General features: G+C 43.7%; 1 protein-coding gene across 2 annotated transcripts in view; it reads left to right on the plus strand.

The window, feature by feature from the left end:
* PAH (phenylalanine hydroxylase) overlaps positions 1-22,446 on the plus strand; it is a 102,796-nt gene that overhangs the window by 66,436 nt on the left and 13,914 nt on the right. For both annotated transcript variants that reach the window (XM_019446614.2, XM_019446615.2), the window contains 4 exons: positions 426-514; positions 12,014-12,081; positions 18,726-18,922; positions 21,070-21,205. In XM_019446614.2, the coding sequence (XP_019302159.1) occupies positions 426-514; positions 12,014-12,081; positions 18,726-18,922; positions 21,070-21,205 (490 nt within the window). The remainder of the gene's footprint in view (positions 1-425; positions 515-12,013; positions 12,082-18,725; positions 18,923-21,069; positions 21,206-22,446) is intronic.

Consider the following 22,446-nt stretch of genomic DNA (forward strand, 5'->3'; position numbering starts at 1 on the left):
GTCTGAGGACCTACTGTAAAACGTGGTGACTGTGGTTGATAACACTGTATTATATAACTGAAATTTGCTGAGAGAGTAGAGCTTAAATATTTGTACTAACCCCCAAAGGTAAATATGTGTGAGTTGACGGATATGTTAATTGACTAGATGGGGGAAACGCTTTCACAATGTATACCTATGTCAAATCACAACGATGTACACTTTAAATATCTTATAATTTTATCTGTCAGTTACACTTGAACAAGGCTGAAATTTTAAGAAATTAGTTTCCAAGGAAAATGGGAGTCAACTTTTGAATTATAGTAATTTGGGGAGCCCACTTGCCCCCTCACTGGTTTGTCTAATTGGGGCTGATCCCATGCTTCTGACCTTCGGCCATGTCCTGCCAATCCCCTACTCAGGATGTTGCCCTCTCTGTGTTTCAGTGCCCTGGTTCCCAAGAACCATTCAAGAGCTCGACAGATTTGCCAACCAGATCCTCAGCTATGGAGCAGAACTGGATGCAGACCACCCTGTGAGTCCCCGTGTCTGTGGTCCTTCCCATAAGATCCTTTCAGCCCACCCCTCCCTGCCCCTACTCCCCTCCCTGATCCCCAGCAATGTGTCTTCATTTGTTTGCTTGTACTACAGACATCTGGAGGGTGTCTTCTTGTACATCATCAGCACCATCATTATCATGGTCATTTTTATTGTTGGAGCAAATGTGGATCGGCCTCCAGAAGCTATTGTTTATGTATAATATATGAATGTAGGTGTGTGTTTGCACACACACACACATACACACACACACACACACATGTAAATCATCTTTCTGGCTTTGTACAATTAAAGAGGTTCAGTTCAAGTGTTTGGGAAACAGTAAACCACTAACAACTCTGCCAGGTACAGCAGGGCAGTGAGGAGAGGTGACATTGGAACTGGATCCCCCAAACTGAGTAGAAGATGCTGAGGGAACAGTATATGTGAAGGCTCAGAGTCCTGAAAGTATCTGGAATATTTTGGAATGGCTGACTGGTGCATGAGGTGTGAGGGTCAGATTTTAAAAGGTCTGATATACCAGACAAAGAAGTCAGACTGCATCCCATGTCCTATGGGCAGGGGAGCAGGTTGTTCTTTACTGGTTTCTGAGAAAAGGCCCAGGGTGGGGGGACTTTATCACCATTTTTGTGTGTGGTGCAGGGGTTTGGGGAGGGGGAGCAGCTCAGGCTGCACTCAGGGTCAGGACCAGTTCTGACAGCCTCCATAGCTGAAAAGTGCCACAGTCATATCGTCTGTCACTTACTCTCTGCCCAGGTAGATGGCTCCTTAATCTTTAAATGACTTGGTAGCTGTTTCATTACAGTGGTTTAGTGGAACTCAGTGAGAGTGTCTGCATTTCAGCGGTTTTCTTACATCTCTGTGGGTCTTTACAGTTGAGTGAATCGTGAACTTGCTCTTCACAAAGGCTCTTTGCAGTAAGCAAAGTAGATGTTCCCATTTTACAGGTAGATTCCTTGAGGCCCAGTGAGAGTAAATGACTTTTCCAAGGTCCCATGCTAAGCTTTGGGTTTTAAGATTCCTAATCCAGTCCTCATGGTGCCAAAGACAAAGGTCTAGCCAGTGGCAGAAACACTGGTGCTTTCTCAGAGACAAAGAGAGACCTATTTCTGGAGTAGGCTGGCCTTTTCAAATATGATCAAGTGTTGCTTATTCTAACTCAAATAGTAAACCCCTGATAGTGGACTCAAAAATACAGAAAAGCATGAGAGGAAAATGAAGATCACCCATCATTCCAGTTATTTCCCTTTTCCTCTTGGTAGTATTCTGCATTTTTTTTTACAATGAGAAACTATTTTAGAAACAGAGGCGAGTTCCCTCCTGACACCCACACATCAAAATTGAAAAAAATTATCCCCTATTGTCACACTGTCCGGAAACAATCAGTGTTAATTTTGGTGTGCTCCCTTTCTCTTCTCCACATCTCTTTCCCCCTCTCTTTCTATTATTTAGAAATTAATACATATTATTAAATTATATATATCATAAAATTATTATATATATAATTTTTGTGCATTGCCATAACTTACTAAGCAGCCCCCAATGGCAAGCATTTAGGAAGTTTCTAGTCTTTCCCTAGGACAATAATTTGCTTGCCTGGGTATCTTGATGTGGGCTCTCCATAGCTTCCTTGATGCTTCCTTGTGAAACTACTTAGTCTAGGGATAGAAATTGTAGTTCAGTCTCCTAATATATATACTTCAGTACCTTATGCCCCCCAAAATAAAGCTGGATCCCCATTCACCTTCCTGGGGATGGTGCAGCCTTCTCCTGTGGCTCCTGGGGGTGGCAGACCTGAGCCAAGAGAGGTTCTAGATCCCCACTGACAGGTCTTCGGCCGTGGGCCTTGGGAGCAAAGCATCTGCAAAGATATTGCTCCCCTGGAAGACCTGTCTGGCCACCTTGACCCAGTCAATGGAAAATTAGCCCATCTTACCAGCCTCCAGACCTCCTGCCGTGACCCAAGACCCTTCTGCTGGTCACACTCACCGCTCACTTGGGGGAACGAGTATGGCCAGGAAAGAGGGAAGAGGTCACAGACATGGACATTTCCCTCCCTTTATCCTTGTGTCTCCTCAGGTAGATAAGCTGGTCTTAGAATTCTCTAGAATTCATTTCTCCTTACAGACCCAGCCCCTATCTTTGTTTCCCTGGCCTCTCACTGTGATGAATTTTATCATAAAAAAAACCCCATCTGTCTGGTACACGGTCCTCCCGATGAGGAGGCCAGGCTCTCTCTGTTCCTTCTTGTGGCTTTTCATCAGATCCTGGGAACTGATGGGCCAAGGACAGAGTAAACCCTCCAGAGTGCTCACAGGCCCTGGCTGCCATGTGTGAGGAGTGGCGGTGTTCTTCCCGAAAGGACCCTCTGTTCCGCTCTGTACCAGGTTCGCAGCATGCTCCCCTGCCCTTGGCAGTGTGCACTGACGTTTGACCCAATATCTCACTTCAAGGCCTCCAAAACAGCCCCTCTGAAGAATGCGGCCAAGGAAGGATTGTTCCTGCCCCAGAGAGTAAAGGGCATCTGCCTGTGTGCGTTGGCCAAGTGGGAAAATAAATTAAGAGCTGCATTCCACCCCGTGCACACTGCCTTCTTTCCTTTGTTGCCTGTGTCTCCCCTTTCTTCCTTCCCCAGGCATTTACTAAGCGAGTGACATTCATAGCAAACGTTTCTTGAGCGTGGACTGTGTGCCGGCACTGTGCTAAATGCTCTCCCTGCATTTTTAAAATTTCGGTGTTATAACCATCCATCCAGGGAGGGTTGCGCTTTCCGATTTTCAGAGAAGTCTCAGACAGAGACGGCCGTGTGGCCTCACGTATACGTGAGCCGCCTCCCAGGCTATGTAAAGGAAAGGGGGCTGAAATGATTAATACGGCATGACCTCTGCCCTCCTGGGGCCTCCAGTTGTGGGGTGGAGGGAAAAGGGGTGTCCGCTCTTCCCAAAGGGGTGCCAGAGGTGACGGGGATACAACTGTAAGCTTGGTAGACAGAATCCAAGTGGTCTGTTTGATTTCCGTTCTCAAACGGACTCTTTCTCTGCCTGTTCCCCAGCGTCTGTGGTCCTGTCCCTGTTGTCTCCTTCACCTGGGGTAATTTTCCTTATCCTCTCACCTGTTCTTGCCCTGCTGGCAAACCTCTATTCGTTTTCTACGGCCTAGCTCATATGCTGGCCTCCCTGAAGACGTCGCTTCCACTGGCCCCTTCCCCAGGCTAAGTTTTCTGACACTGATGTCATAGAACTGTGTGTGCTGTGCTTTATACTTTGAGCACAGACTGTCAGAGAAAAATAAATTCACTTCCTCATGACTTGTAAAGGCATAAGACAGATACACGTGCGCACACACACACACACACACACGTGAAAGGGGCATATGCATGTTTCCCAAACTATAATCTATGAGAAAATTTTTTCCATGATCAAAGGGAGAAACAGTATATGCTAGAGCCCCATTTGAAGCATGTGCAAGTCCCGTGATCTCATTAGGGATGTTGGAAAGTCCCGTAAACATGAACTCGTTCAACCTAATGTTTCTCAAACTTTTTTTTACTGATGGAACCCCTTTTTAATGGAATACCTAGCGATATTATCTAAAATGGTAGTGTTCCATGGAACGCAGTTCGGGTAATATTTAGTTTAAATCATAACACACAAAAAGTAGACGATTAAACACCAGGTTTAATGAGTCAGATGGCATGTACTATCACTGTGGACCGGAATGGTTAGGGAGGACTTCTGGAAAGAGGGAGAGGTGAGTGGAGTCTTCTAACAACTAGGGTAGGCTAACCGCTGATCAAACAATTCCCAAATCACCATGGATTAACTGAAGGTGTATTTCCAGCATAAGCCAGTAGGGAGATTTCTCCGCACAGTCTTGCAGAGACTAAGCCCCTTCCACTTCAGGGCCATACCTTCCTCCAAGTCTCAGACCCTTTTATTTTTCTGCCAGCACCTGGGAAAAGTGAGACAATTGCTCCCAGGAGGTTTCTGTGGGCCATGTCTGGAGGTGACTCACATCCTTCACTCAAATTTCATTGACTGCAGCCCAGTCACATAGCCGCTAGGAACTTCAAAGAAGACTGAGAAATGTGGGTTAGCAATGTTCTCTGAAAGAGGGATGAGACACAGACCTTCGGAGCACCAGCAGCCTTGGCCACACAGATCCTAACCCCAGAGCTCCCTATGCCAGCTCCACTGGCACCTACACCAGTGTCTAGACTGAAGATTCACATGAGGGGGTGCTTTCTGGTGGAGAAAATATCAATCAGCAGTACTGTGCATCTGTGTTATTTCTTCTACTATCCAAAGGTCTCAAACTGTTTTTCAGTCTTTCAGATGTAGGTACGGAGTTTCTCTTCTCTCCAGAAAGAGCCTTGCTCTTCCCTGAGTGGAGGGCTATCATTCTAGTACTCCTCTCCTCTTCCTTTCTGCCAATTAAAATCCTCCACCCTAAGGCCCCATTAAAGTCTATTCTAAAGATGCCGGCCAGTTATCAAAGACTTGTGGCCCTCCTACTAAGTTGCTCTGTCCAAACATAATTTTCAAAAAAGTAAAAACAACTGTCATGCAGGTATGTAGTCCACATCGGTCAAAAATCTATTAGCTCAGCAGCGAGGGAACCAGCAAGATGACGATGTTGGTGCAAAGGAAGCTATAAGAGAGTAAATTATGGATGGTCATTGAAAAATTGAGTTCTGGAGCAAGACCACGGAGATGGAGACACAAGTGATTAATGCTCTCAAAGGCAAGAAAGCCATAACTGTGAGTGCTTTTATCTACTGGACATAAATCATTTGCAACTTGATCATAAAATAAATCTTCTGCTACTTGCCCATCTTGTGTAAGTTGGCATCTAACCCTGAAGAATCTGGGCCTTACTAAGTAGTAAATTGCCCATCAGACAGATATACATGCCTCTAGAGCTTACCGTGAACTTGTTAGGCAATGATCTAATGTGACTTTGGAAAGGCACATGGTAATTTTTTTGCGTAATTTTTTAGCAGCTCCTACCCAGAAGTACGCTGAGTTATGCCATGCACTTAAAATCTAGTGATAAGTAAGACTAACAGAGTCCTGAGTTTAATGATATTAACAAGTATAATGATTGTGTGAAAGGAGAAACACTCAGGTTGTTGAGAAAGTGTATTGTAGGGGAAAATCAATAAGTTTGGAAAAAAGCAAAGAAGGTCTATAAACTGCAATTGAACCAGATGGAAAGGCCAATTAGTAGCTTATTGGTCTAGAAGAATGGGGAAGGGTATTTCAATAACAGGGAACAGCATGTGTAAAGGCCTTGATGTGGCAAAAAGCCGGGTGGGTTTAAAGAATAAAAATAAAACCAACTGGGACAAATTTGGGACATAGTATGCAGGACTACCACTGTAGTTCAACACAGAATTGGAAATGTAGGAAAAGCCAGATTGCATAACGCCTTGTGGACTGGGTTAAAAATTTTGGACTTTACCCTTAAATTGATGAGAAGCCATTGAGAGTTTTTAAAGATGAGAGTGACTGCACCAGATCTGTACATTGCAAATCTACCGGGGCTGCATGAGGGGGAAGGTATGGAAAGGACACAAAGAAAGTCCACTTGGAAAGCAGTTGTGCTAGCCCAGGCAAGAAGTGATGGGGTCCTGAACGAAGGGACAGCAGTGAGGATAAAGTAAAAAGGACAGACTTAAGATATTTGGAAGGAAGAATGGACAAAGATTGGTTATGGGATGTGAAGGAAGAGAGGAGGAGAGAAGTAAAACAATGACTCTCAGGTTATTGGCTTGGGCAACCAGGTATCTGAATCCTTTCCAAAACAGACTTTGTGGCTTTATAGGTGGTAGGCACGGCCAGCAACAGAGAGTGGGCAAGGGGCGGGGCTGTTGTTGGTGCTGCCCTGGTCTATTGGTTTGCACGTCTCTGGGCGGGGTCTGCAGGATGGCAATGGCAGTTACTAAACCACTTTGAGACTCTTGTCTCCTGTGTACCATCCTTTCTCCACTTGGTGTGGGGCTGATGGAATGCAAAAAGTCTCTCATTGTTGGCATAGATGGAATATAAATAGGAAAGAAAGAATTGTACAGATGCTGTTTAGAAGGCCCAACCTTCTAGCCCTGGGTGATGGGGCTCAATGACCCTTTCCAGACTCTATCCTTTTTCTGTTCTGAACCAGACTTCTCAGCTTTTGAATTTTCCACCATTTTGTACAAATGTGTCATTTTTTGATTGTCTCCTTTGTGTTCAGAGTTTTACTTAGTGCCCTGCGTACCTTACCTACTCTAACCCAGCCAACACCACGAGGGAACTGGAGCTAACAGTCTCACTTTACTGATGAAGAAACGTAGGCTCTGAGAATCGAACTGGCCAACCTCAAGCCAAGCTCCTAGTGACTGGGGTTAGTAATCCACCCAGCCTGCCTGACTTGAAAACCCCTGTTCTTGCTAGTCTAAAGATGGCATTTCTGAGATTTAACCTCAGCCATGATATCAAGAAAGGGTAACATGAAAAGCTCAGTATGAAATACCCAGAAGACTTTTCCATACGGTTACCTGTTCCCTGAAATCCCCGCAAAAACAGAACCACACACGTCAACACCCAAGTCACAAAAATGCTGAGATTTAGGAAAGTGATTGCATGTAGACTGCCTCCTGTAGAATTCCCTCCACTTTGTCCCTTCCACGCCTCCCCCCCCCTTCCCCACTCCTCCTTCACCAACAATATATTTTCCTGTCAAAACATACTTGGTTACACGCAGTGCAACCAAAATTGCTGCTATTAGCTTAATTGAGACAGGGTGATTATAAATAAATTACATGCAGTGCTACTGAAATTGCTGCTATTAGCTTAATTGAGACAGGATGATTAGTCATCATCAACTGAAGCTTAATTCAGAGTGTACTGTGCATGGCTGCAGAGATCCTGTGGTCATCTGGCTGCCCAAAGGATCAAGACCAAACCGCCAACAGATGGACTTCAGGGCCACAGCTCCCTTTCCCTGGCAACCGAGAGAACAAAAGTCCTTGCAGCCTGGTTGGTGGTGGTGGTGGTGGCGGCGGGGGGGGGGGGGGGGGTCTTGACGGCTGATAATGAACTTCTTAGGCACTTTGAGCTGGAAGGGACTGTGGTTAGAAACGTTCCCTGTGGAAAATCTGTGTAGAAAAGTATATATGTACGTGTATCGATGTATCTCAGCATGTGAATCTTCTGTCGCTTCCTCACGATGATTTGAGATGGGATTTCTAATGCTATTTTACTTTTTTTACTAATTATAAAAGAAATCCATACTCACAGTCCAAAACCTCAAAAGCATAAATAGTATAGAAAAATCAAAGTTACTCTCTCATTTTTGTAAGGTTTGTTAGGCCCTGGTGTACTTTTTCCATCACTTCATTTGTACATTCCCTCCATCATAGTTGATACCTCCTGGATATGCAATTTTATATTAAGCTTTTTTTTCACTGATGAAAATATCTTCAAACTACCTAGACAACGTACATTACAGATCAAAGATAAAGAGCCAAATAGGGCAGAGAGATTGTCATGGGCTTCTCACTCCTGGAGGCAGCATGATGAAGTGAAAATCCACTGGTTAAGGGAGATCTTCCCTCATCCCCCTGGTTTCCTGCCTCAACCCTCAAACCTCAGCTCGTCAGCCAAGGGTGCAAACAGAAAACTCCCATGGAGGTGCTCCGTGGGCTTCATTTTTCTCATATCTTGATCAATATATAGAAATATTCTCCAAGACGGCTTATAGGTGCAAAAGTCTATGCTGTATACTTAAGGGCTGGGGAGAGCCATTTATTACAGACTGTTATTTTTTTAAATTCTTTTTTATGTTTATTTATTTCTCAGACAGAGAGAGACAGCATGAGTGGGGGAGGGGCAGAGAGAGAGGGAGACACAGAATCAGAAGCAGGCTCCAGACTGTGAGCTGTCAGCACAGAGCCTGACGTGGGGCTCGAACTCACAAACCGTGAGATCATGACCTGAGCCGAAGTCGGTTCCTCAACCGACTGAGCCACCCAGGCGCCCCTATTACAGACTGTTAAATAAGACTTGTAGGTGAGGATGACTGTGGTCCACCAAACCTTAATGATTGGCAAGTATTAAGTTCATATTTTGAATCCTAACTATGGAGATGTGTTCTTCCTTTAGCCCGGTAGGCAGGCTCCTAAAGGGATGCATTCAGTGCTGCTTGGAAATCAAATCATGGTGCCCAGTTTACTTACTGCATCATCCCAAGGCAACTTATCTTCATCCAATAGAAGGGCACCAAGGGTAGTTTTAAGTTTTCAGATTCCTAAGCCTTCCTTCCTGTAATTAATGACTCCAAACCATTCAGCCCTGTGAGGAAAACCTAAGAGCTGTATTTTGTAATAACTGTGTCATGGAATGTTTTCCAAACTGAATAATCACTTAATTTACTTGGGATTTGAATTTGGAATAAGGATACGTAGTAATTTTAATTTTCTGCTGTGAAACATTTAGATTTCTCTTTCTCAAAATATATCTTAAGAAGCAAACTAAGAAATTCTTTCTTCCCTCCCTCCCTCTGATCATCCCTTCCTCCTTCCTTCTTTGCCTCTTTCAACAAGTGTTTGTAGTTCTTTCTGTGTGGCAGACTCTATGCTACAGACCCTCAGATTACATATATATATGGACCCTGGTTCTTTGGAACTGCTGGCAGACGGATTGAAACCAATGACGACAACAACCACAAAATAACCAACCAACCAGCCAATCAGACAAGACAAAACAAGAAAACAATATCTAAAAATCAGGGAGTACTTATCCTTTAAAAATACTTCTCTAAATATGACACTCTGTGATGCAAGCCCTTGTTTATGATTCATCAACACCTTGGTTTGAAGGGAAGGTGGGGCAGGTGGTAGAGGTCCTCCCTTATTGGGAAATTCTTGGAATGAACAAAGTAAGTTCTAGTGGTGATGCTAGTCTCTTGTTTTTCTAAAATTCAGATACTATCATTTTTTTGGTAAAATACCCCCCCCTCCCTTTCCAGGTTTATTAAGTATAATTGACACATAACATTGTGTAACTTTAAAGTGTATAACGTGATGATTTGATACACATATATATCGCAAAATGATTATAACAGTAAGGTTAGTTAACACCTCTGTCGCTTCACATGATTGCCATTTGTGTGTGTGTGTGTGTGTGTGTGTGATGAGAATATTTAAGATCTACTCTGTTACCAACTTCCAAGTATATAATACAGTATTATTAATTATAGCTACTATGCTGTACATTACATTTCCAGAACTTACTCATCTTACAATTGCAAGTCTGTACCCTTTGACCAACATCTGCTCATTTCTCCCACCCCAGCCCCTGGCAACCACCATTCGACTTTGCTTCTATGAATTCAGCTTTTTTTCAATTTTACATAGAAGTAAGATAATGCAGTATTTGTATTTCTCTGTCTGACTTACTTAGCATAATAACTTCACAAGTCATCCATGTTGTCAGAAGTGGCAGGATTTCCTTCTTTTATGGTTGAGTGGTAGGATATATATCTGTATGATATTACTATACTATATATTATAATACATGTGATATATATGGGTACATCTTCTTCATCCTTTCGTCTATTGACAGACACTTAGGTTGTTTCCATATGTTGGCTATTGTGAGAAATGCTACAGTGAACATGGAATATAGACATCTCTTCAAGATCTTATTTTCATTTCCTCTAGATGGAAACCCAGAAGTGAGACTGCTGGTTCATATGGTAGTTCTGTATTTAATTTTTTGAGGAACCTTCATACTGTTTTCCATAGTGGCTACACCAATATACATTCCCATATGCAGTACGTGAGGGTTCCCTTTCTTCCATATCCTCACTCATTCTCTCTTGTCTTTATGATGATAGCCATTCTAAAAGGTGTCAGGTGGTATCTCATTGTGGTTTAGATTTACATTTCCCTGAAGATGAGTGTTGGGCGTCTTCTCAGGTACTTACTGACTACGTGTATTTCGTCTTTAGAAAATGTCTATTTGGTTCTATGGCTTATTTTTTAAATGGAAAACTTAGGGCTGCGTTGTATGAGTTACTTATATATTTTAGGTATTTACCTTATATTAGATATACGGTTTGCAATATTTTTTTCACATTCCGTTGGTTGCCTTTTCATTTGGTTGGTTGTTTCTTTTACAGTGCAAAAGTATTAGTTTGACATAGTCCTACTGGTTGACTTTTACTTTGTTGCTTGTACTTCTGGAGTTATATCCAGAAAAATTATTGTCAAGAAGCAGTCCTTCTTGAGAAAGAAGAACAAAGGTGGAGGTGTCACATGTCTTGATTTCAAATTATATTACAAAGCTATACAAATCAAAACAGTATGGTACCGGCATAAATTGACCAATGGAACACAGTTGAGAGCCCAGAAGTAAAGCCATGCATATGCAGACAGCTAATAGTTGACAAGGGAGCCAAGAATACTCAATGGGGAATGGATGATAGTCTCTTTAGTAAATGGAGTTGGGAAAACCAGATGTTCACATGCAAAAGAATGAAATTAGATGCCTATCCGACACCCCTTGCAAAAATTAACTTGAAATGGATTAAAGACTTAAGTGCAAGACCTTAAACCATAGGACTCCTAGAAGAAAGTGCAGGGAAAATGCCCTTTTAATTAATTGGGCTCATCTCTGACTAAGGTATATGCCCCACCAACACTGAAAGACACCCTTGGCTTCTTTCCACTCTTCAGAAATATGCTGCTTATGGGGGTGCCCGGGTGATTCAGTCAGTTGAGCATCTGACTCTTGATCTTGGCTCCAGTCATGATCTCACGGTTTGTGGGATCGAGCCCCGCGTCAGGCTCCGTGCTGAGTGTGGAGCCCGCTTGGGAGTCTCTCTCTCTTCCTCTCTCTCTGCCCCTCCCCCACTCACATGCCCCCCCCCAAATAAATTTTATATATATATATATATATATATATATATATATATATATATATGAAACATGCTGCTTATGATTGTTGGGGGAAAGGCTGCCTGCCGGTGGGTGAGCCTCAAAGGAGAAATGATTATCTTCATTCTTCTATATTGAGATTGATTTCTCAGGTGAGCCCCTGCTGCAGGATAAAGGTTGACCCTGAACTGTAATGAAAACAGCATGAAACTGGGTGCTTCAAACCCTCGTCTCATCTTTGCTTGACTCCTTTTCCTGGGCCACTGTTTATGCTGGATGCATGAGGATAATCATACTGAGCTACCATGCAAGATTTTTGTGGGACTTACAGATAAAGTAAGTCCCTAGCACACATAGACAGGCATATAATAAAGACCCAATAAATACTATTTTAAAAAATTGCAATAGCAGCAAGCATGTACCTGTTTGTTTATCAAGAAGCTGAGGAAGGAGAGCGGGGCTGTCAGAGCTCACGAGCCCCCATTCAAATCACGCAGGGACATGCTAGGCCTCTCTGCCCAAGCCTTGAGAAGTCAAGTGTCTCCTCTCTCCTAGGGTTTTAAGGATCCTGTGTATCGAGCAAGACGGAAGCAGTTTGCTGACATTGCCTACAGCTACCGACAGTAAGTCCACTTTGCTGGTCTTGGGGAAGAGAGAAGCACACGCTCCTGGCTTACCTTTTCCTTGCCCAAGTTTGGAAAATACCAGCATAGAGTCCCGTCTTCGGCGTGTGTGTGTGTGTGTGTGTGTGTGTGTGTGTGTGTGTGTGTGCGCGCGCGCGCATGTGTGTTTAAACCCTCCCTTTAATAACACATGTTTCAAAAAAAAATTGCTGCTAGACAAAACAAAATTACCCACCGTGCCGGCCGGCCTTCTCCCCAGCTTTGTTGTGTCCTTATGCGCTAACGTCTGAAGTAATTACAAAAGGCCTCAGCCCTGAATAACACAGCCTCTGGTATTCTCCACATTAAACAGGGAAGAAGGAAAAAGAGAATCATTTACATTCAAGGAGGAGTTGGCTGCTTTACTGAAATAATGAATCATTTGAGGTTTTAGATGAGCCGTGCCTCAGCGTTCTTCTTTGATCTGATCTGACCCAGCTGCGAAGGGCAATTTTCAGAGGAGTTTATTGTTTTCTGCTGGGATTCTACCCTATTTTAGCCAAAGGAAAATGCAAATATCAAAGATGTCAGTTTGGGAAGGGAGCTGTTTTTGCTGTTTTGAGCCCTCAGGAACTACAGAAATGCTACCATGGGGAAACTTAGCGTTTGAGGCCTGAGCTCCATTCCTGAGTTAAGACGTGAGAAAAGACATGCTCAAGATGAGACATAAATGTTGACCAGGATCCGGACACCTGGGTGGCTCAGTCGGTTAAGCATCTGACTATTGATTTCAGCTTAGGCCATGACTTCATGGTTCGTGGGTTTGAGCCCCATGTCAGGCTCTGCGCTGGAGCCTGCTTGGGATCCTCTCTCTCTCTCTCTCTCTCTCTCTCTCTGTCTCATTCTCTCTCCGCCCCCCCCCCCCCGCCTATCTCATTCTCTCTCTAAATAAATAAAAATTTTTTAAAAGTTGACCAGAACCCTGAGGGATGGTACTTTAACAGCTTTGATAGATTCTGAGGGCGATGAAAATAATAGGGCTCTGTTGACTGAATACAAAGTTACCGTCCAGATGGAAAGACCTCCGGAGAAAATAAGACAATTCCCTTCTCTGAATGACTCCCGGCAGTGGAAAGATCCAGAACTTCGGTTAAACCTGATTTTGGTTAAACCTAGGCCCATTTGGGTTTGGGGCCTTGGCTTGTGACAAACAGGAACCACAGAACATGGCAACCTCTCCCCACTTTGCCTTTGCCCTAACATGGTCAGGTGAACACCATCAAATCGGGTACAGACAGGAGCCTTTTTCAGGTAGCCAATAATAATAACTTAAATTTATGATCTCCTTGCTCTGTCTGGGGCTTTGCTAAATGCTTTGCTTACATTATTTCATTATCTTATTTAGTCTTAATAATAATTCCCTGGTTTTCAGATGGGAAAAGTAATGCTCAATACAGTTAAGTAACCTACCAAGGTCATAATATAACTAGTAGGTGGCATCATCCCCTTTTGAATTCAGATTTCTCTAACTCCAAAGTCATTCTTACCCACTTCCCTGAGCGCCAGGATTCTCAGCGTCAAGAGACCACACTTCTCCATATAATCCAGGAGCTGCTTAGGAAGGACATTCACTTACTGCCTGGCTCTTGCGATTTGAGGGGAGAAACTGATCCCCTAACCTCCTTTCCATAAAAATGTTAAACCTGGGCCACCTGGGTGGCTCAGTCAGTTAAACGTCTGACATCAGCTCAGGTCATAATCTTACAGTTTGTGAGTTCAAGCACCACATCTGGCCACGTCTGCTGTCAGCGCAGAGCCCGCTTCAGATTCTCCGTCCACCTCCCTCTGTCTGTCCCTCTCCTGCTCACGCTTTCTCTCTCTCAAACATAAGTAAACATTTAAAAAAAAATAAATAAAAATGTGAAACCTAATGGAGAAGCCTGGAATGGATTGAATGCCTCACCATTCTCCATGTTTATCAAGTAAGTTAAATTGATTATTGAAAACCATCCATGGATGCCTGGCTCTCTGAGAATCGTTAGAGATCTTCTAGTCAATTTCCCCATTTTTACAAATGAATCTCAGATGGTTAAGTGATGTGGCCAAGGTCATGTGGCTAGTAGGGCTGAACTTGTTCTCAAATTCAAAGCCTATTTCAGAACTCATTTTAGCTCCTCTCTTTTAAACTTTTGACCCTGTTTACCATCCCTTTCTTCTTTGAAATGGTCTCTTAGCTCAGTATCTGGCACAGTGGATTTTCATTATTCGAGGATTACTTGCTTCATTTATTTGAGACCTCCAATTCAATTCTTGTGACACTTTTGCAATCATTCCCAGACATGCACGGAGTGGGGGAAGATTGGAGTTGCCTGATGCACGAGGTCTCAGACTGAACAAGGTGACACTGCCTTCTTATTTCAGCTTCTATACTATAAACAACTATTCTTATTGAAGTCTATTTAGATTAGAGACCCGGTTGCCGAATTTTTGCATTTTTTTGTTGATCATTTTCCTGTTTAAAATGCCCCCCTCCCCCCAGCACAGTGGTAAAGTGCCGTCTAGGGTTCCTAAGTGTGAGAAGGCTGTAATGTGTTTATGGAGAAAATGCGTGTGTTAGATAAGCTTCGTTCAGGCAGGAGTTATAGTGCTGTCGAGATCAACATTAATGAATCAGCCGTATATATTAAATAAGATTTCTTTATACAGAAGCCCACACAAAACGAAGTTAGGTGTTATCAGTTGATGAAAATGTGACGAGAGCTCATGGGACCCTAGTCCTGTATTTTCTTCTGGACCAGTGGTTCTGCGTTCAGAGTCCAGCTCAGAGCTCATGGTGACCTTATGTAGCACAACTACCAATATAAAGAGAATCAAATGTATTCTACTCTCTACTGATTTCCCTCCCTCCTTTCTGAGGTTTGTTCCCAGTTCTCCCTGGCCTGTTCATCTCACCCCAGAGCTTGTAATGTCTTTCAGACTCAACTTTGGCCCTCTTCCTTGGTTTCTGCCACCCTCCGTACCAATAGCCCCCACATTCAGATCTCTGGCACTTTCCGCATGGGGAATGAGGCCCAAGCTCCTGCGTTATGAGTCATGGAACCACAGGATATTGATCACGTGACAGAATGTATCTACTAAGTTCCAGGGCCCACCCCAAGAGCAAGACCCACAGAGCCCATGCCCTCTGGGGAATACGGGGAAGGCAGTGACAAAAGTAACAGTAAACGAGATAGGTGTTCCCAAAGTTAAAACTTGGCTGTCCCGAGGCCGTATAATTAGGAGTTGGAATGTAGATTGGGCAACTAGGTCAGCAGGAAGTAAAGTTTAGGCTGAGAATTAAAGATTGAGCTGGAGTTTACAGCCAAAGAGAATGGGAGTAGTGAAGGAGAGAGGGTGGCCCGTTTAGCTACAGGGCTTTTGTTTTGAGATGTGAATATTGGGGGCCAGAGTCAATTCCTATAGAGAGAAAAGAAGCAACTAACCCCCACCACTGCTAACTAATGACCTCTTCTCCGCCCATCTGCCGTGTGGTGCTCCGACTCTCCTGCCCAAGAACATTTAATGAAAGTCTTAAAACATCAGATTGAAGAGGCGCTGAAAAATGGCAGTTGCAGTTCTGAGGCACCAAATTATTTTTCTTGTAATAATTACCTATGTGGGAAGATCTGGTGTAAAATAAGACTCCAAGGAGAGGGAAGGCTATGCCAGGTGCTGGAGTATCTTGAATGCTGTATTTGGTTGGTGAAATAATTCAGAAACAACGTCGTCTACTTAAAACACTTTTTTGAAGAAGGATCCTAATTGGCTTAACTAGATATCTCTTCCTTATTTCAAACTAAATGGACACTCTACCTAAAATGTCTTAGTTTAGTTTACTTAATGAGACCATGACTTGATGAGAATAATTGACAATTTCTTCAAAGATCAAGGATCTTATGAAACCTCAGGTCTCTTGATGGAAGTGGAAGATGGAATAAAATGTGCTGTGTTTACTTTCTAAGTAAACCATGGAAGTTAGTGTGTACGTATGAGACAGAGAGAGAAAATATATTCTGAAATGTTTACTACATCCAGACAGCACTTCAGAGATGACTTATTTGATTCTTATTACAACATTACAAGATGGATTTGACTGTCCTTATGTTGAATATATATATGGCTCAGAAAGTGGCAATAACTTGCTCAAGTTGCCACACGCTTCTGTCCCTCCCACCCTCCCTCCCTCTCTCTGACTCTGGAGTCCTCTGCATTGGCCCTGCTCTCTGGCCATCAGTGGCGTCTCTCTTGGAGGTGGGCCCAGCACCAACCAGGCTGACGTCTCTCTTGGAGGTGGGCCCAGCACCAACCAGGCTGACACCTCAACACAATTAGAGGTTCTATCTCCTTCCAACAGGTTCCACAAAAGTTTTCTCTGTGAGTCTCATTGGCTCTGATTAGAACATGGGCCCGTCTCTCAGCCACTGTCTATGACCAGGGAAATGAGATGCTCTAAATAGCCAGGCCTGGTCACATGCCCAGGTAAGAGTGGTGGAGTCTCCTCCCACCTGAACCTGAGGCTGGGAGGGGAGGAGGCTGCTTTACTGGAAGAATGGGGAAGGGACATGGCACACCCTGGAAAGGTAACTATTAACCAAAGGGACATCATGGTACCCAGGATGTTACTATCTTTTTTTTAAAAAAAATTTTTTTAGCGTTTATTTATTTTTGAGACAGAGAGAGACAGAGCATGAACAGGGGAGGGGCAGAGAGAGAGGGAGACACAGAATCTGAAATAGGCTCCAGGCTCTGAGCTGTCAGCACAGAGCCCGACACGGGGCTCGAACTCACGGACCATGAGATCATGACCTGAGCCGAAGTTGGACGCTTAACCGACCGAGCCACCCAGGCACCCCTGTTACTATCTCTTAAAATTGTATTACCAAATAGCAAATCACCTTTATTTTAAATAAGACTCAGTTATGATAATTATCCATTACCCAGTGGTATTATTATTTGTCAGCACCAATATTTGGTACTTTGTACATAGTATTTCACCTAATTCTCCTCTATACCTCCCAAATAGTTACTTATCAGCCTATGTACCAGCGGCACAGACTAGATTTAGAGAGGTTTACTAAATTGCCCGAGCAGTTATTCAGCTAGGAACTTGTAGAGCCAAGTAGTGAACCCTTCTCTGTCCATGTTCGAAGCCTGCTTTTTCCCTCCATCAGCACTTAGCCCGGAAATAAGGGTGCATCCTCAGGCAGGGGCTTGCCTGATGTTTTCTTTTCACAAACCCTGCTGGCCATTATAGGGTCTTCTGAGTTTGTGTTGCTTCCAATGCATCAGCAAAAATCTGCCCTAATCTCTGCCCACCTTTCTGTGGAACATAACACTGACTTTACTTTAATGGCCTTGGATGAGCTACAGCTTTGAAAGGGCAGGAGAAACCTAGTTTGGAGCCTGAGGATGATCCAGCCTGAGAATGATCCAGATTCTTAAGCAAAAAGTTCTGCCTCGTCCTAGACACTGTGTACCCTGTTAGGAAACAGGTCTGTAGTGCAAAGAACAGTCGTTAGATTTTTAAAAGTCAGGCTCTGTTTGATTTTCATTTGTTTTTACTCTTGAGAACACAGCTCATTCTTAGATGTTTTTCAAAAGAACCTTTTGAACTACTGACTCTCAAACTATAGTGTATCCCCTGGAAGCTTATTGCAGTCCAGATGCCTGGGCTTTCTCCTCCCCCACAGATTCAGGATCTATGGGACAGGGTCCAACATATGTATTTTAACCAGCTCCCTGTAGCTCTGTTATGTCATAACAGAAGATGCTACAAAAGCAGATCTTATACCTGGCATGGGTTTAAATACCTAAGGTCAGAAATATCAAATCTAGGGGCACCTGAGTGGCTCAGTCTGTTAAGCGTCCAGCTTCGGCTCAGCTCATAATCTCACGGTTCATGAGTTTGAGCCTCGTGTCGGACTCTGTGCTGACAGCTCAGAGCCTGGAGCTTGTTTCAGATTCTGTCTGTCTGTCTGTCTGTCTGTCTCTCTGCCCCTCCCCCACTCATGCTCTGTCTGTCTCTCTCTCTCAAAAATAAATAAAACATTAAAAAAATTAAAAAAAAGAAATACCAAATCTAGCAAGTGCATGCCCACTAAACAAGGGTCTCAGGCTCACAGTCCATATATTAAATCCACTTTAGACCGCAGATATAATTGCGTTAGTTGACATAATGCAAAACACGATATTGCTTTACTTGAACTTGGATGCCTTTGTTTAGAAAGAGGATGTGTCTTTCAGTTGTCTTGGCTGCCACCCTCCACTGTCCATACCCACCACTTTGCCCATTTACGTTACCCGCTGGGCCCTTGCAGTTAAGTGAATTTCCACTCTGGGTAAACAATTGGAGAGAGAGAAGAGCAGAAAGGCCAAGTGATTTTCCAAAGCGAGAACAAATCTCTGGTGTGGTTGGTGAGTTGACAGCTTGTATCGTGGCTTAGCCAAATTGCATGAATGTTTCCTATATCAAGAAGTGGAACTTTCTTCTTTCGAATAACTTAAGAAACCCCCTGTAGTCTGTGACAGTTCACAGGTTCTGGACCTCCCTCCCTCTGCTAATGCTCCTTCTTCCTCTGCTTTACACCTGCCTTTCTGGAGACAAATCTTTCATGCCTATATTCCAGTGGGCAGCCCATCCCTCGAGTGGAATACACAGAGGAAGAAAAGAAAACCTGGGGGACGGTGTTCAGGACCCTGAAGTCCTTGTATAAAACTCATGCTTGCTATGAGCACAATCACATCTTCCCGCTTCTGGAAAAGTACTGTGGCTTCCGCGAAGATAACATTCCCCAGCTGGAAGAGGTTTCTCAATTTCTGCAGAGTAAGTCTACTTCAGGGACAAAAGTGGGGGGAGCAGGAGGGAAGGGAAAGGGAAGAAAGTAAATCATGGCTAGTACCAGGGTATGTGTGGTGATGCAGGCAGGTTGATGGTCGGAAAAACAAATCTCACTGCTGGGCTCTGCCTCACCACCAGCTTCCACTGTTAATCCACTCTCATCCAAGACAAGGCATCGTGTGTGGGTTTTGCCGTATCCCTGTCCCTGAAAAGCTTTTTTTTCCCATTCTTAAAGTCCCAGGTGCCCAGGCAGGGTTCTCCTTGCAGTTCCTGCTGGGTTATAGATGGCTGCAGTGTGCTTTGTGTACGAAATGTGTTATTTGTGGCAGTACCAAGAGCCCTGAGCTCTAAGTCCATGCCTCTGACTAGTAGGAATCTTGCTTTGACCCCATCTAGTTGGGGGAACCTGCCTCAGTTTGCTCACCTGTCAAATAGAGACCGTCTCGTAGGGAAATTGTGGGAATGAAAAAAGATGTAGTAAGTAAAAACACCCAGCATGGTGCTACATATACAGGGGGTGCTCAGTGAATTTGGGCTGAATTGGAATCTGAGTAACTCTTGGGGGGAAAACATTATTGGGATGCCTGGCCTCTGCACATCATTTCCAAGTGAGGTAAGTATTTTCCTTTCTGCCTGGAGACATTAATTTGGCAAAACCAAGATAAGACCCACCAGCTAACGCATACTAAACACCTAGTATGTGGCAGGTAGAATGAGAGAAAGTAGGAGGACAGACCACAGGTTTATAGAAATGAAGAAGTTTCTATGGCTCTGAGCTGTGTGGAAATGGTATGGCCAGCTCTGGGGCAAGGAGCCAGGGAAATTATGTGGCAGGGAAGGAAGTGGCAGCTGGGATAGACTGGGGATGAGCTAGATGAGCTTAGGGTCCCTTCTATCTAGAGGGTCTCTACTTGCCAGTTGAAGGAAATGAGAGGCCAAGCAGAGTGAATTTCCGCCTGCAGGTCCAAGGAACATAGGCAGATGGACAGCAGGTCCTAAAGGCATGCTCTGGCTAAATATCCATTTTGCCATGACCAATAGTGAGATAATAAAGTGGTAACACTAGCAGCTGGGGAGTTACAGAGAAGTCATTCAGAGAACAGACTTTGGAGCCAGACTGACTGTAGATGTAACCTTGGACAAGAAATTAAACTTCTCTGTGTCTCAGCTTTCCCATCTGTAAAGTGGGAATAATACAAGTATCTACCTCGTAGGGTTATTAGGAGGATTAGTTAGTAGATATAAAGTGCTTAGAACAGTATGGCGGGTAGTATATGGTGCTAGCTATCATTACCATCATCATCGTCGTCGTCATCATCATCATCATCACCATCATCACTGATTATTATTCTCCTTCCAAGTTTGAAACAAATTGGGAGACAGATAATTGGAACCAGAGAGAGGATCAAAATGTCAACTTTATTACTGATAAAAGCTACTTAGAGAATGCGGTGTGGATGTACAAACAAAATGAACTTCCTAATATTTCACCTCTGAATTATGTAAACTTATCTACCAATTCATGGTCAAGTGTATATTCCATTGCATGGCCAAGAGCAGACCAGAATGTGCACCTCTGTGAGCAGACAGGCGAGAAAGGACCAAAGAGGTCACACAGGGAGCATTTGTTTTCTCTTCCCAAAGGCTCCAATCAGACAAGTCCTTGCTCTTTGGGGGGGTGTATGTGTGAAGGGCAGTAAAGAAGCTGGAAGTATTCCTTTCATCCTTTTCCCTTCTGGAAGTGGAGTGAAAAGTCCCTTTCAACTCTAGAGACATGAGAAATAGGGAATAAGTGTTTCATCCTAATAAACAAGAATGAAAGCTAAATTTATTAAATGTCTCCAATGTGCTAAGGACTTTATATTTACTAGCTCGTTTGATTCTTGGAATAAAGCTAGTAAACATCTATCTACATTTTACAGATGAGGAAATGAGGCTCAGAGAAATGAAGTTACTTGATGCAAATCGCCCAGCTACAAAGCGTAGGGACAGAGCTGTGAAGCCAAGTCTACTTGGCATCGGCGTCTATTCTCCTAGACAGTTGGGTCTACTGCTCCCTTGCCTAAAGCTTTTCAGGCTCCTCTGCCTCTGCCGTGATGGGCGTTGAGTTTTCTTTCTCTTTTGCTTCCCAGCTTGCACTGGATTCCGCCTCCGACCTGTGGCTGGCCTGCTTTCCTCTCGGGATTTCTTGGGTGGCCTGGCCTTCCGAGTCTTCCACTGCACTCAATACATCAGACATGGGTCCAAGCCCATGTACACGCCTGAACCGTGAGTATTCTCCTCCTGCTACCAGTATCCAGCCACCGTGAGTGCCATTGATCCCTGCTCCAGGACTGAGGTTTGGGTTCATCATGGGCTGGTCCACAGGACTAGTTTTCTGGATTGATTGATGGTAGTACAAAGAGAGAGATTCATCTCTTCTGGGGATTTTCTCTGTCCAGATAGACCTTACTGATTGGAGATTTGGGCATCTTATGAATCACATATTCAGATCTTCTCTGGCTGTGGGAATAAGAGGTCACAGTCAACCTCCAAAGGGATTGTAGGAATCAGAGCTATGAAGCTCCAAATGTGAACAGGAGCAAGTGGTGGCCAGGTGATCTCAGCACCTCCTGAATACACATCTGGATGATTCTGATCTCTCTATGTCTAGATGTGTTTGTATGGAGGTAGAGAATGACCTTACTTTGACAGTTAGCCATCTTATTAATCAAATCAAATAGAACTTATGCAATTTATACAAAAAGTAGTACACCTGGGGCACCTGGGTGGCTCAGTCAATTTAGTGTCTGACTTTGGCTCAGGGCATGATCTCACAGTTGGTGGGTTCGAGCCCCGTGTTGGGCTCTGTGCTGACAGCTCGGAGCCTGGAGCCTGCTTTGGATTCTGTGTCTCCTTTTCTCTTTGCCCCTCCCCTGCTCATGCTCTGTCTCTGTCTCTGTCTCTCTCAAAAATGAAGTAAAAAAAATTTTTTTTAATAGGACACCCAAAATATTTTTTGACTGTCCACAAAGTTTATAACTACAAATCAGAAAAGACCTATTTCTAATGGGCCTGGCACATTAAGTGTTAAATAAATGTAAATTTTCTCCTCTGAATGACTTTTGCCCCTCTCTTGAATAAATAAGCAAAGAACAGCACTATTTTTTAAATTTAACTTTTATTTCTCATGGGCAATAACTGAACACATTGCATTTGCCCATGATGTCACTACCAAGATGAAGACTTGGGATGGGAAGTGTTTGTGACCTACAGCTCACTCAGGTGTATGGGAGGAGGTCCATGGGAATATTGGCTCTTCTGTTCTGCACCCCACTGAGGATATATCTAAGGCCCTCTGGCGTTTGTTCCCTGATTTGCTCCTTACTTTTCTTTTCCCTTCTTCCTTTTCTCTTGTATCTTGCCTCATTTGATCCCAAGCTTTGCATGCCACTAATGCTTGGGAGTGAGGTCATAAACCTGAATGGCTTACCTCCTTTCTACCTGCCTATTTCTCATGTAGAAAGAAT

The sequence above is a fragment of the Panthera pardus genome, unplaced genomic scaffold (genome assembly GCF_024362965.1).
Source record: "Panthera pardus isolate Hobbes unplaced genomic scaffold, ASM2436296v1 HiC_scaffold_6, whole genome shotgun sequence".
Lineage (NCBI taxonomy): Eukaryota > Metazoa > Chordata > Mammalia > Carnivora > Felidae > Panthera > Panthera pardus.